Raw genomic sequence first — 13771 nt, 5'->3', positions numbered from 1 at the left:
TTGCATTCTGGTTAAATCTATTTAATTTATCTTAGTACATCAGCTTATTTGTTAGCAGGTTCATTAATATTAAGTAAAACAAAATAACAACCAGCTTTAAAGCATATTTCTTTTAAAAAGCAAGTATTCTTGAATAAATTCTGTAAAGCTCAGAAGGTATATAAAAAACGTATCAAAATTAACTATTATCTAAGTAGAATTATATCATTTCGGGAATGCAAAGGCTTGATTCTTCTGTCAACACTGGACAAGATAATTCTTTAAATGGCAGCTTTCAGAGATTTCCATCCATAAGGCTAAACCCAGCAAGCCAGCTTAATGCTTTTTCCAGTGAGATATTCATCTGATCTCTTACTCTTGGTGCCTAGGGCATTCCAGGAAGATGAGTTTTATTAAACACCATGACAGATACTTCTGTCCTATACACACAGGCTGCTTGATTGTCTACAGCTGCTTTGACTGGAGCAGGATAAGCAGAGAGCTATGCCAAGGCAACATCTAGTACCCAACAAATGGGGCAAAATTCTGCATGCCATACAGATGTCTTACACAACTCCCAGCTGCTCTGTAATCCTAGGTGTAGCATTCTAGCTGCAAAGCAAGAATGCCGGGGCTACTTTCTATGCCTGCCCTGATTTCTCTGCCAAAAATGCCCTTGAGGGCCACATGAACTGCCCTAGACTATTGAGGCTGTAAGGTGGCCCTCTGCACCACCAGTAGAACAAGAATTGTCATTTGCAATGCTGTCAGAAGCCACATGGTCCCAGGACAATCAGATCATAAGGAGCCACCTTATACTGAGATGGACCAACTGCTCATCTAGCTTGGTATTATTTATTTACACTGACTAGTGGTGGCTCTCCAAAGTTTCAGACATGGAGTCTTTCCCAGCCTCACCTGGAGATACTGGAGAGTGAACTTAGGAGCTTCTGCAGACAGACAGGTGGGAGACACTCACTTATGAATCACCTGACATCATGGCACCAGGTGGCCCATTTTTGCCTGCAGGGCTCTTCAGGAGCATTTTGCGAGAGGCTCCACAAGACCCAAGTAGGACTTTGCAAGCACCACCCATCCGTGGTACCTGTAAACCCCCTGTCAGCTGGTCTTCATCTGCCCCACAACTGATGACATATATGATGTCAAGGGTAGGGCAGGTGGGTGTGGCTTGGCCAAAATGGCCTTGGGGGCCATGAGAGGCCTAACTAGGTCTAAGTCAGCCTGTGGGCTGGAGATTCCTCACCCCTGACCTACAGTCACAGATCAAGCAGGAGATACAGAAGAAGAATGAAAGTCTACTGAGGAGTAGTGGTGGGGAAATGACATAACAGAGCAGGTGTGGAGGACCTCTTTTATAATGCTAGAACTCATGGACATACAATGAAGATGAATGTTGGAAAATTCAGGACGCATTTTTAAAAATAAACACATAAACTATGGCACTCGCTCACAGCGATGGCCACCAATTTAGATGGGTTTGAAAGAGGATTAGATTCTTAATTCTATGAAAGGGCTATAGATGGATACTAGCCATGGCAGCTGTGCTCCACCACTAGAGTTGGAGGCAGTAACGCTTCCAAATACCAGGTGCTGGAGACCACAGGAGACGAGAGTACTCTTGGGCTCAGGTCTTGCTTGAGAGCTTCCCATAAGCAGCTTGGCTGGGCACTGTGACAACTGGATGGCCTGATCCCGCAGGATCATCTTATGGTCTCGCGTTCTAACCTGATGCTGCTGAACTACAACTCCCATAAACTCTTAGCTATTGAAACATGCTTGCTGAGGCTGATGGGAGTCAAAGTTCTGCCACATCTGAAGGGCCAAAGGTTTCCCACACCTTTAATAAGGTTTATAAAAGTACGCATGGTGTGAAATTAGCACAGTGGTGGGGAACATTCTTCAGCTCTTCTGGGCAGCCTTCTGGGGGCTGCATGACAGTGGTAGGCAGAGCCAGAGGCAAAACCAGGCAGAGCAATGAATGTAAATGTTACCTTTGTACCACAGGCTAGTTTATACGCACACCCCTGCCTCTATCCTCTATCCAAGCAAATGAAACTAATTATCTGCCCTCAAAAACACATTTCAGCCACTGAAGGTGGGCATGAGGCAAGGCTGGTGAAAGCGGGCATGGCTTGCAGAAATGTTCCCTTTCCTTAAGAGAGATAAAAGCACTACCAGGGCCTGGCAACCCTACCCACAGGGCTCTTACAATTCTCCAGCTAAGAACCAGAACTCCCAAGGTATCTGGAACTGATCACAAGATGCTTGGCTACGTGATGGGTCCAATGCAATAATGTCCTCAAGCTCTTATTTTGTCAAATAATTTCTCTTCCCAATTCCCCCTTTTCACCCATCTTTTCTGGTCTTTGCCTGCTTCTGCTCTTGCTCCTGCGTGCTCTAACATGTAGACCAGGGATGGGTAACCTGTGGCTCTGCACATGCTGTTGGACTCCAATTCCCATCCAGCATGGCCAGTGGTCAGGGATGATGGGAGTTGTAGTCCAACAACATCCAGATGTTCCCAATCTCTGATACAGACATTCCATAGATGCAGCTTTTCCTGCCTCTGTGGAACACCAGCCCACCATGCAGCTTTACTAAGGCCTGACCAGAATTATGAAAACTTCCTCTCTTTGTTTTCCTTTTATGTGCCCCCCTTACCTGTCACTCTACCTCCATTTCCTCCTACATGCTGTCCTTTTCTTTGTCCACAGATTTTGCTTTTGTCAAGGCCAGCCCGACTAATAGGCGGCAGTACAGTCTGGTCCATTGGGCTGACCACTACCGCACCAACTTCATTTTACCCTCAGTCAACCTCCATCTCCCTGCCTTTTTTTCAATTATACTTAGTCCAAAAGATGTAACTGGCTTTCAGCTTCCTCCTCCTTAGCTTCAGTGTTTCCTGTGCAGAACTCAGCAAGGAGGAGTTTAGGGACAAAATTAGAATTAATTGACTTTGCCTATCATTGACCGTGGTTGTGGCTGTCATTGGCTCTGGCTCCACCTACTGTTGGCCTCCTGCCTTACACGCCAGCAGTCCCAGTGGAGACCAGTCACCACTGTTAGGCAAAGGTGTCTGCCTCAAGGGGTGAGGAATGGAGGTGAGGTGCTGAAGGACAGAGTTGTGCATGTCACACAGTCTGCCCTATACCTCTCAGGCCTCATGTGTGGCGGGGGCCACTGTCCTGCCACCAGTGTTCATTCAGCTGGCAATCCAGTAGGATTTTGCACATGGAATGGGAGGTGGGGTGCCATCCTTGCCTCAGGCGGCCAAATGTCTTGGACCAATCCTGCTGATGAGTGGTTGACACACAGTTACTATATTTCTAAAGCTAGCCCAGCTAATCAACGTTTTGTTCTTTTGGCCTTACTCATTCTTTTGATCAAAGCACTTGTCAGAGAACTACTCAAGTCCACAGCGGCAAATGAGCCATTCTGAATGTTCAATCTTTTCTATTTTTTTCTTTCTTGGTGCTGAGTTGGGAGGCATTTCTGAAGACGAAGTTTCGGCGAAAGGGAAATTTGGCCAGGTGCTTCAGCGACCGTTCCTTCCGTCTTCAACCCAAATGTGGCAGGCTGCAAGTCTTAACGAAACGCTGTAGCTATTGAAACAGCCACTCCAAGAGGAGATGAGTAGGCATTCGCTAATCCCTGCAGACCGAGTACCAGATACCGGCATCCTTTTTGCAGTGCTTTGCCCACATTCTAGAAGAAAAGAACAGAGAACACTACTGAAGAGCAGGACATACTCAAGAAAGTGACAACATATACCCCATGTTTCCTCAAGGTGGCATACATGGGTCTCCCAACCTCTCCATTTTAATCTCACAACAATCCTGTAAGGTAGGTTAGGCTGAGAGATTGTGACTGGCCCAAGGTCACCCAGTGAACTTCATATCTGAGTTGAAATTTTAACCCCTGTCTTCCAGGTCCTGGTCCAACACTAACCAGTACACCACACAGATTTTTTAACATTTATTTTCAGTTTCAAAAAATATTACTTGAGTGAGGCTCTGTTCTCAAATGCTTTCTGGTCACAAGGTATAAGAAAGCCAGTGCAGTGTACAGTGGTACCTCAGGTTACATACGCTTCAGGTTACAGACTCCGCTAACCCAGAAACAGTACCTCGGGTTAAGAACTTTGCTTCAGGATGAGAACAGAAATTGTGCTCCGGCGGCGCAGCAGCAGGAGGCCCCATTAGCTAAAATGGTGCTTCAGGTTAAGAACAGTTTCAGGTTAAGAATGGACCTCCGGAACGAATTAAGTACTTAACCTGAGGTACCACTGTACTAGAAAGAGTTGTGTACTCAGATCTGGGAGACAAGGGTTTGAATCCCTACTTAGCCATGAAGCTCACTGTGGAGCTGGTCACCATCTCTCAGCCTACACTACCACACAGAATTACTGGTTAATGGTATGGGGTGCAGCCCCCTAGTTCCTTGGGGCGGGGAGCAGGATACATTTGTAACAAGGGCCAGCTCACACGTGAGACAAGGTGAGGTGATCATCTCAGGTGCAGGGATCCACAGGAGCAACAGGTTCTGATATAGATTTTTATCCCCCTCCCCCTGGTTTCTGATGCAGATCTCCACTTACCTATTCTACTCTGCTGGGGAGCAGGGCACTATTTTGTGGTTTGCCTCAGGTGCCAAAATGCCTTGGGCTGGTCCTGGATACCATGTTGATTTCATCTGAATGTGACTTTTGAAAGCGGTCAGAGACAGCATTTATCACATTCATGCAAGGCTTTGTTTTCCATGCAATTCCTCTATATGGTATCACTTTCATTGGCCAACCTACGTACATATATATGCACACATACGGCCATTCCTTTCCTGCCTTATACCTCAAAGGGTTCTCAAGACAGCTTACAAATAATGTAAACACAGAAAATATACAATGCAACCAACACCTACCCCCAATTCCTTCTCACCAAAACCACTTCCTTTACACTGCCTGCACCCCTTTAGGAAGGCACATCAAGTGCCTCAGAACTCCATTAAAATCTGAGAAGAGGAAGAACTGTGAGGGAAGAGCGAGGCCATGTTTGCCATCAGGGAATGAGTGTTTCCACCTGCCTTGCACCACCCTTCAGCAGGAATGCTAGATTGGCTCCACTGGTGCATTTGCACTATGCCATCATCCCTACCTTCCTCCCCTTCTCCTGACAACTCATGGGGTCAGGTGAGTACCACCACTATACCATGGCATCTGCTACTGCCTACGGAAGCTGCTTCCAAAATAAATCAGTGGGGAATTTCTGGTCTTTGGTTTGTTTGGTTTTGCTAGGAGCTAATGTCATCAGCTTTGCAATATTCAATATTTTTAAATATTGGTGACCTTTGTGTTCACTTAAATTTTGTTGATTTTTTATAGTAATTTGTTGTAATGGTGTTCTACTTTTTATTAGGTATCGTTGCACTGCTCTCTTTAGACTTTCTTTTTATGTGAATCTATGACTATCACCTTTTTGAAAAAGCCTTTATTTAGATAGGTAAGGTTGTTGCCTTTATTTTATGACATCATAAGAAACAAGCCTTAAGGAATAGAGGGTTGAAAAGACATTAAAAAGAACAAAAGGTAGCTCCCCCAGATTCATGCTGAGACAAATGAAACAAAACCTCACTGGAAGCTGGAGGCTGCTATGCTGTTTTTGCAGCAAATACTTGGTGCTGGAGGAGTGTATGAGACTCCCTGGAATTCAAGCTATTTCCTTTAGACTGAGATTGCCTCAAGTACTAGATTACACAACACCAGCTATCTATCACCATGGGCTCGTTCATCAGTTCATACTCAGGAAAAACTTAGTTGTGGATTGTTGACTGAATCTGAATGAAGACTTGGTCATATCCACACTATACATTCAAAGCACTAGGATACCACAATAATTATCAAAAGCTAATGCTATTCTAGGCTGCATAAACAGAACTATAGGGACGTAATAGTTCTGCTCCATTTCGCCTTGAGCATACCATTCCTGGGGAACTATGTCCAGTTCTGGGCACCACAATTTAAGAAGGATATTGACAAGCTGGAATGTGTGCAGAGGAGGGCTACCAAGATTATCAAGGTCACCTTATGAGGAATTGCAGTTGGATATGTTTAGCCTGGATAGGAGGAGACTGAGAGGAGATATAATAGCTATCTTCAAATATCTAAATGGCTGTCACATGCAAGATGGAGCAAGCTTGCTTTCTCTTTCTCTGGAGGGTTGGACTCAAACCAATGGCTTCAAGTTATAAACAATGAGATTCCAACTAAACGTTGGGAAGAACTTTCTGATGGTAAGAGCTGTTTGGCAGTGGAATGGACTCCCTTGGAAGGTAGTGGATTTTCCTTCATTGGAGGTTTTTAAGAAGAGGTTGGATGGCCATCTGTCATGGATGTTTTAGCTGAGATTCCTGTATTGCAGGCGGTTGAAATAGTTGACCCTCAGGGTCCTTTCCAACTCTTCAATTCTATGAAGTGGCTAAATTTTGGCCCTTTGGTCCAAACTACAGTGGTACCTCGGGTTACATATGCTTCAGGTTACATACGCTTCAGGTTACAGTCTCCGCTAACCCAGAAATAGTGCTTCAGGTTAAGAACTTTGCTTCAGGATGAGAACAGAAATCGTGCTCCGGTGGCGCGGCAGCAGCAGGAGGCCCCATTAGCTAAAGTGGTGCTTCAGGTTAAGAACAGTTTCAGGTTAAGTATGGACCTCTGGAACGAATTAAGTACTTAACCTGAGGTACCACTGTAATTCTAAAACTTGCTGCAGCCACAAACTTAAGGCAGGGCAGTGATTGAACTTGTGACCCTCTAGTTGTTGGACTACAAATTCCATCATCCCTGACCACAGTCCATGTTGGCTGGGCTGATGGGAGTTGTAATCCAACATTATCTGGAAGGTTCAGAGTTCCTCATCTCTGTGATAGGGCCTACAAATAGTTGCACAATCACACCTCTTTAAAATGCACTGGTGCAGCCAACTCCCTATCAAATGCTTAGAATTGTATGAAGTCATTGGTGCAAGATCAGAATAAATTGCTGTTCAAGGATGAGAAAGATGAAGCTGGAAAGCCACCCACAGAGGTGGTCACATAGAGGACATCATTGGCTCATCCTCTATCTAGCCTTGGCCAAATTACTTCACCTCTTTTGTTTCATTGGGCCTGGCAGAGATTGTGTCATAAAATGCTTGGACCTTGGCCAAAACAATGGAGCCCTGATTTCAGCAGGGTTCAAGGTACTTTCCAACACAAACATACAGCATGACCTTTGTGTTCATTTCCTATACACGATGAAGCAATATTTAAGAGGCGGGATGTGAAAGTCTCACCGAAACCTGTAGCAAATGATACAGACAACAAATCATGGCCATCAAACTCCCTGTGTACACACATTATACCTTTAAAGCACATTTGCCCCCTCAAAGAATTCTGGGCACTGCACTTTGTTAAGGTTACTAGAATTGTAACTCTTTGAGGGGTAAACTACAATGCCCATAATTCTTTGAGGAACCTGATGCTTACTATTTTGTCCAGGGATAGGGAACCTATGGCCATTGTCCCTGACTGAATTACCTTGGACCAGTCACTTGGGCCAGAGTAACCTACTTCACAGGGTTGTTGTAAGGATAAAAGGGGAGAGGGTCATTTATATCCCAATGGGTTCAAGGTGACATACATGGCTCTTCCCACCTCTCCATTTTCTCCTCACAACTACCCTGTGAGGTAAATTAGGCTGGGAGACAGTGACTGGCCAAAGGTCATCCAGTGAGCTTCCTGGCTGAGTGGGGATTTGAACCCTGGTTTCCCAGGTCCTAGTCCAACATTCTAACCACTACACCACACTGGCCACCTTGACCTCCTTGCAGAAAAGGGTTGGTATGGGGGAAAGACTGGTAATTCCAATGGCAGAGCATGTAGAAGTTCACAGGTTCAATCCCCAGGTAGTGCTGAAACCCTGGAGAGCCCCTGATAGTCATTGTAGACTGAGCAAGATGGACCAATGGTTTGATTCAGTATAAGGCAACTTCCTATGTTCTTAAAAGGACAGGTATACGTATAATGAATTAATAAATAAATAAACAAACAGCAAGAGTAGTATTTTCAGTGGTAAAACTCTTGCAGTAAACCAGCAGCAAAGTGTTAATGCTGATGCAGTCGGACACAGAACGGAAGGGAGGTCTATTATTTTATCTCTTTGTCTCTGTTGCAGAGGGTGGGAAACGAACCTCACACTTCTTGCTAATTGGAACATTGTCAAAGTAAGGATGCCAAGCCAAGAAATGCCGCACAAAGAGATGCAAAGCATCTGTCACGTGGATAAGCTTAGAGTATTTTACAGACTGAAATGGCAGGTCTCTCTTTTGATCTACAGGAATGCTGGCTTCAGCTCAGATAGGACTGGCTTCGTCTTAAAAGGGAAAGGGAAAAGGGGGGGAGGTGAAATCCAACAGGCGCCTTCACTGGATTTAACGTGTTACTTGCTTTTTTCAAAGACAGTTCTGTTTGTGCTGCAAGAGCAGCCTTCTGCCACAAGAATTATCCAAAGAATATCGCATGAACGTAAAGTTGTTATTACGTACTTATAAGTGCAGCCTGCAACAAAATGCTGCACTCTTTTTTTCAGGATTCCAACCACTCAATTTCCCCTTGTCCCCTCCCAACAGTCAACAGTCAACCAACCAGCATTCTGTAGCCACTGAGCAGCACTCTCAGTCCTCACTAGGTTCTTTGCAGGGAGGAGTGTCCTTCACCTTTTATCTAAGGATATTCTCAAACCTGGTTATGAACTTCCTCAAACCTGCTAAGAGGGTAAGAAGCCTCTTCTGGATCAGGCCAGTGGCCCACGCCCACCTAGTGCAACATCCTGCTCTTACAACCAGATGCCCATGGGAAGCCCAAAAGCAGCACCTGGGCACAACAACACTCTCCATCTTCTGCTGTTTCCCTGCTGCCAGCATTCAGAAGTATGCTGCCTCCACCAGTGGAGGTAACAGCACAGCCATCAGAGTCACTGATACCCCCTCTTGTTTAATGTGTGCTGTTTTGCCTACCATGCTCTGGTAACCTCCAGGCTAGATTACAGCAATGCACTCAATGTGGCTTTGAAGATGGTTTGGAGGCAGCAGCTGGTGCAAAATGCTTCAGTTGTTTGAAATCATGCAATGCCGCTTCTGAAGAGTATGCAGTGGCAACCTACACGCTACAAAGCCCAAATCAAGTTTTGAATGCTTCCCTGAATGAGTTAGGACCCAGTTATCTAAAGAAGCACCTCCCTTGGCATTGTCCTGCCTGGGCATTTAAGATTTGTCAGGAAGGTCCTTCTTGTCACTCTATCACTAAGCAAAACCTTAGGTGCTTTAGCTTGAGACAGGGCCTTAATGGTGATGGCGCCTTGAATGTGACATGTTCTTCCCTCAAGGCATGATTGGCATCAACATGGTTCAACTATTGGCACCAGCTGAACAAATTCATCAGAAGGGTTTTGAGATATTGAGCCACCTGGTACAGATACAGAATGAGCTTACTTGAGGGATCCCCTTACCCCATATATGCCCATTCAACCACTTTGAGGAACTAGCGCTTTTACAAGTACCACAAAATATTTGTCCTGCACTGGTAGGGAACTGAATTTTCAGCAGCACTTACATTTTTAAACTCCTTACCCATTGATATTGGGCAGGTGCCTTCATTGTATTGTTTTTACTGCCTGCTGAATTATTTGTTGCTTAGGCAATCCCACCCACATATGTAAGGTTGTCATGCATTTTAATAGGCTTTTTTTAAAGGTATACTTCAAACCACTGATTTTATGTATACTTTGATTGTTTAGGCCAGCTTGTCTTTAACTTCTGCTTTTATTGATAATTATAACATAATTATCTAATCACGCCCTTCCTCCAAAAGGAAGTAAACCAATTAGAGGTTTTGACAATAGGCGTACATATTTTATAATTAAATAAATAAATATTACTATTCAGGCTTGAGATAGTTTTATTGACTAGTTTTGTATTTTTATCTGAATGTGACCCTACTTGAGTTTGCTTTTTAGTAAAGTGATACAAAATTTTCTAAATAACTAAAACAAAATGGAATTTAAAACAATAAACTTTCAGTGTACAAATTTAAACAACTGATTGCATTCAGGATAGCACAGTTACAAGGAAAATGAACATTCTTGTCTCCTGCCACTTTGTCACCTGATACATATAGGGTCCACCCTATTATTTTTATTGTAATTTGTTTTAACGGATTTTAATATTGTGTTTTTATATTGTTGTGACCCACACTGGGACCATTTGATGAAGGGCAAGTAAGGAATCAAATTACTACTATTAATTTGATTTGATTATCATAAGAATTACCTTAAGAATTGCCTCTTGCTCATGACCTTGCTCTTAGATGAGCATTAGAGACCCTCCTCCATCCATGGAAGTAAAACAGAAAAGACGGTCTTTTCCACTGAGGTACATAGTTTATGAAACACCCTCCCCTGACCATCCTCATTATTGTCTTTTTGACTTCAGGTCAAAATATTTTTTTATTTGCACAGGCTGGCTGTTGTGCTGGAACCTTAACATGACAAAGGAAGAAATTTCACTTCACTTTATGATAGCGAATGTAGAGAGTGGCTGTTATTTTGCACAACTTAATTTGGGTTTGGGATATCTTTTAGCCAAAAACAAACACCTGGCCTCTCTGTGTGTGCATTTTAACACAAAAAGTCTCCTTATCTTCATGGTCCATTCTTTTATTTCCTTTTATAGGTAAAGGGACCCCTGACCGTTAGGTCCAGTCGTGGCCGACTCTGGGGTTGCGGCACTCATCTCACTTTACTGGCCGAGGGAGCCGGCGTACAGCTTCCGGGTCATGTGGCCAGCATGACCAAGCCACTTCTGGTGAACCAGAGCAGCGCATGGAAATGCCGTTTACCTTCCCACCAGAGCGGTACCTATTTATCTACTTGCACTTTGATGTGCTTTTGAACTGCTAGGTTGGCAGGAGCTGGGACCAAGCAACGGGAGCTCACCCGGTCATGGGGATTCGAACCGCCAACCTTCTGATTGGCAAGTCCTAGGCTCTGTGGTTTAACCCACAGCGCTACCCGCGTCCCTATTTCCTTTTATAAAACCATATAAAACCAGTGTTCCACAGCTACTACAAGATTATCTTTCCTAATTAGAGCAATAGACAGCAAAACCAACCCAGATCTCTTTTTGTCTCTGGAAAGCCCCACTCTGACCATGTGGTTTCTCAAATGATTCTTCCCCAAATCCATAGCTTCCCCTTTTTTTTGCGGGAAATTCCCTTATTCCAGTGCTGTTTCCCGCTGCTATCCCAAATTGTTAGATATCCCTTAGACTGTCCCAGGGATATCCCAGGCTGATCCCTTATTTTCAAATCTGAAAGTTGACAGCTATGCCCAAATCCCTGAACTGAGCAAACTAGATGACCTCCAAGATCCCGTCCAACTTCAACATCCTATAGTCCTTCAAAAGCAGGTGGCTTCAGACTTGCAATGAACATGCACACAAGGATGTCAACAACTGGGATTGTTACTACGACCTCTGAAAGCGAGAAAGGGCGGTCTTGGATCACTGTACAGAAGACCTTGCGAATGCTGAGAGAACTGAACTGAGCACCATCCTGGACCCTCTACATGTTCTCTAGGAGTCATCTGAACAGAAAGGTTAAGCATATACCCTTGCGCACAAGGCCAGCCCAATACATTTTGGCACCTGAGGAAAATGATACGATAATCTTTATTGCCATTGTCCCATACAGAACAACGAAATTGAAAAAAATTCTACATCAGACACTCAAAAACCCACAAGCCTGCTATCCCAGCCTAGTTAGCCCCTCAAAACACCCCGCTTTCACACCCAAGCCCACCAGGGAAGAAGGGGTGAGTGAAGATCTGCATCAGGAACAAAGGAGGAATAGAGATCTACATCAGGATCTGCTGCCCCCGTGGATCCTGCCACCTCAGGCCAGGGGTACCAACTTGAATAAAATATTGGGAGAGACCAGGTAAATCCGGCCCCATATAATTGATTGCATGACATGGCACATGAACACCATGTGAATGGCAATGCCCATCAACTTAGGGGACCCTGGCACCCTCAAATATATATTTGGGGGGGGCGTAAGGGACCTCCACCCCCTAGGAGTTGGCTGCTGTGCCTGAGGCGGTTGCCTCACTTAGCCAGCCTCCTGGATGGGTCGGCTCTGCATGAACGCCACTCGCAACATAACTCGAGGTGCCTATGTCGCGGTTGGGTGAGATCCAGTTTTTTACCACTCTGACAACAAGGTGCTAGTGAAGTGTGGTGAAGGCATTTCCACAATCCGATGCGTCCAGAAATCCCCCAGCAATTTTTAAATATTTGTTTTATTATATAATATGACCGAAGTCTGCCCTCATCCTATCCGATAGCCGGGGCGCTGAGGCTGGGCAAGACACTCGCCTAGCGACCCCCGAATAACGGACCTGCGCGCGATGATCCGCCGAGCGCGCAGGGCCTCGGGGCGCCCGAAGCGGCTGAGGCGCCCCTCGTCCCGCCGCCCTCGCCGCCTACCTTGCCGTATTTCTTGAGCTTCCTCCTGCGCTTCTTGCTCTTGCGCTCGGCTTTGGGCTGCTGCTCGTCTCCCGCGCCGCCGAGAGGCTCGTACTTGTCCGGGAGGACGGCGAAGGCGACTTTCTTGGAGGCGCAGCCGGACTCCCCCTCCTCAGCGGGGCCGCTTGGGGCTGTCTGCCTCCTCTCCTCTTCTTCTTCCTCGTCCTTTTCCAGGATAGAGATTTCGTCTTCCGCAGGCCCCCGCCGGTGGTAGTTGGCTCTCCGGGACCCCCCGACGGTCATGGCGCCCGCAGGTGGCCCCCGCGGAGAATGCGCAGGCGGCGCTGGCGAAGAGCCTGAGGCACCTTTGCTCCCTTTCCCTCAGCCGAGCGCGCAGCAGGAGATCCGCGCGCCGGGCCGGCGGGAGAGAAGTAACAGGTGGCGCTCAAGGGACACTTTCGCATAGGCGGCGCCAGCGCCAAGGCCGCAGCCTGCCCTCCCTGTGTCCCCACCAAAGGGCAGCGGGCGGGGAGAGTCCGCTTCCCGAGGCTTGGCAGCTGATCCAAGAAGTCCAACATCCTGTGCCAGACGGCGCTGTTGACAACACACACACACCCATTTCCAGGGCTTCCTGTTGCACCAGGCACTTCACATACCAACGCACAATAGCCGTGATCGGTAGGCTCAGGCAGGGAAAACAATGGCGTTGTGTGCGACTGAACTCTTAAAACAAAAGGAAAAAGTGCTGCCTCAGGAGAAGAGCAATTTCCTCCCCGGGATATTTGATCCATTGGCATCTTCGGAAATTTATAAAGCTGATGGGACAGTTGATTTGGAAAAGTTTTCCCTGTCATCTTCTGTTTTCCCTCTTCCGCTTCCAGACACTATAAAGTGTGAGGCCTTGAGATGAAAAAGATTTTGAAATATACATTAAAAACAAACCAGAAGCATTTTTACTTGGTATTATAGGTCAGGACATGAATAGGCAAGACGTTAAATTGTTTTTATATGCAACAACTGCAGCAAGAGTATTGTTAGCCCAGAAATGGAAACAAGAAGAAATTCCGACGAAAGAAGAACGGCAGACAAAATTAATGGACTATGCAGAATTGGACAAAATGACAGGAAGGATTCAAAACCTGCGGGACTAGAGATTTACAGAAGATTGGAAGAAGTATATGAATTACTTGAAGAGCAACTGTAATCAACAAATTACGCTAGTA

The 13771-nt window shown here is 45.6% G+C and overlaps 1 protein-coding gene across 1 annotated transcript; it reads right to left on the bottom strand.

The window, feature by feature from the left end:
- Positions 1-13138, bottom strand: LOC310674302 (required for drug-induced death protein 1). The gene is made up of 2 exons (XM_083433388.1): positions 12570-13138; positions 1-3705 (listed from the first exon to the last, which is right to left on the bottom strand). The coding sequence occupies exons 1-2, from the start codon at positions 12849-12851 to the stop codon at positions 3586-3588; spliced, it is 402 nt and encodes a 133-aa protein (XP_083289514.1). The 5' UTR covers positions 12852-13138; the 3' UTR covers positions 1-3585.
- Positions 13139-13771: the final 633 nt, after the last annotated feature.

Source organism: Podarcis tiliguerta (assembly GCF_965153285.1).
Source record: "Podarcis tiliguerta genome assembly, chromosome: 3".
NCBI classification, from domain to species: Eukaryota; Metazoa; Chordata; class Lepidosauria; order Squamata; family Lacertidae; genus Podarcis; species Podarcis tiliguerta.
The sequence above is the reverse complement of the archived record's forward strand: the minus strand, read 5'-3'. Positions and strand labels throughout refer to the sequence as shown.

What these genes read in the sequence shown, in the direction of transcription:
- LOC310674302 (XM_083433388.1), bottom strand. Translation starts at nt 12,851, where the DNA reads ATGACCGTCGGGGGGTCCCGGAGAGCCAACTACCACCGGCGGGGGCCT. An exon ending in AGCTCAAGAAATACGGCAAG is followed by an intron (nt 3,706 to 12,569) that starts GTAGGCGGCGAG and finishes CTTTTCTTCTAG; the next exon opens with AATGTGGGCAAAGCACTGCA.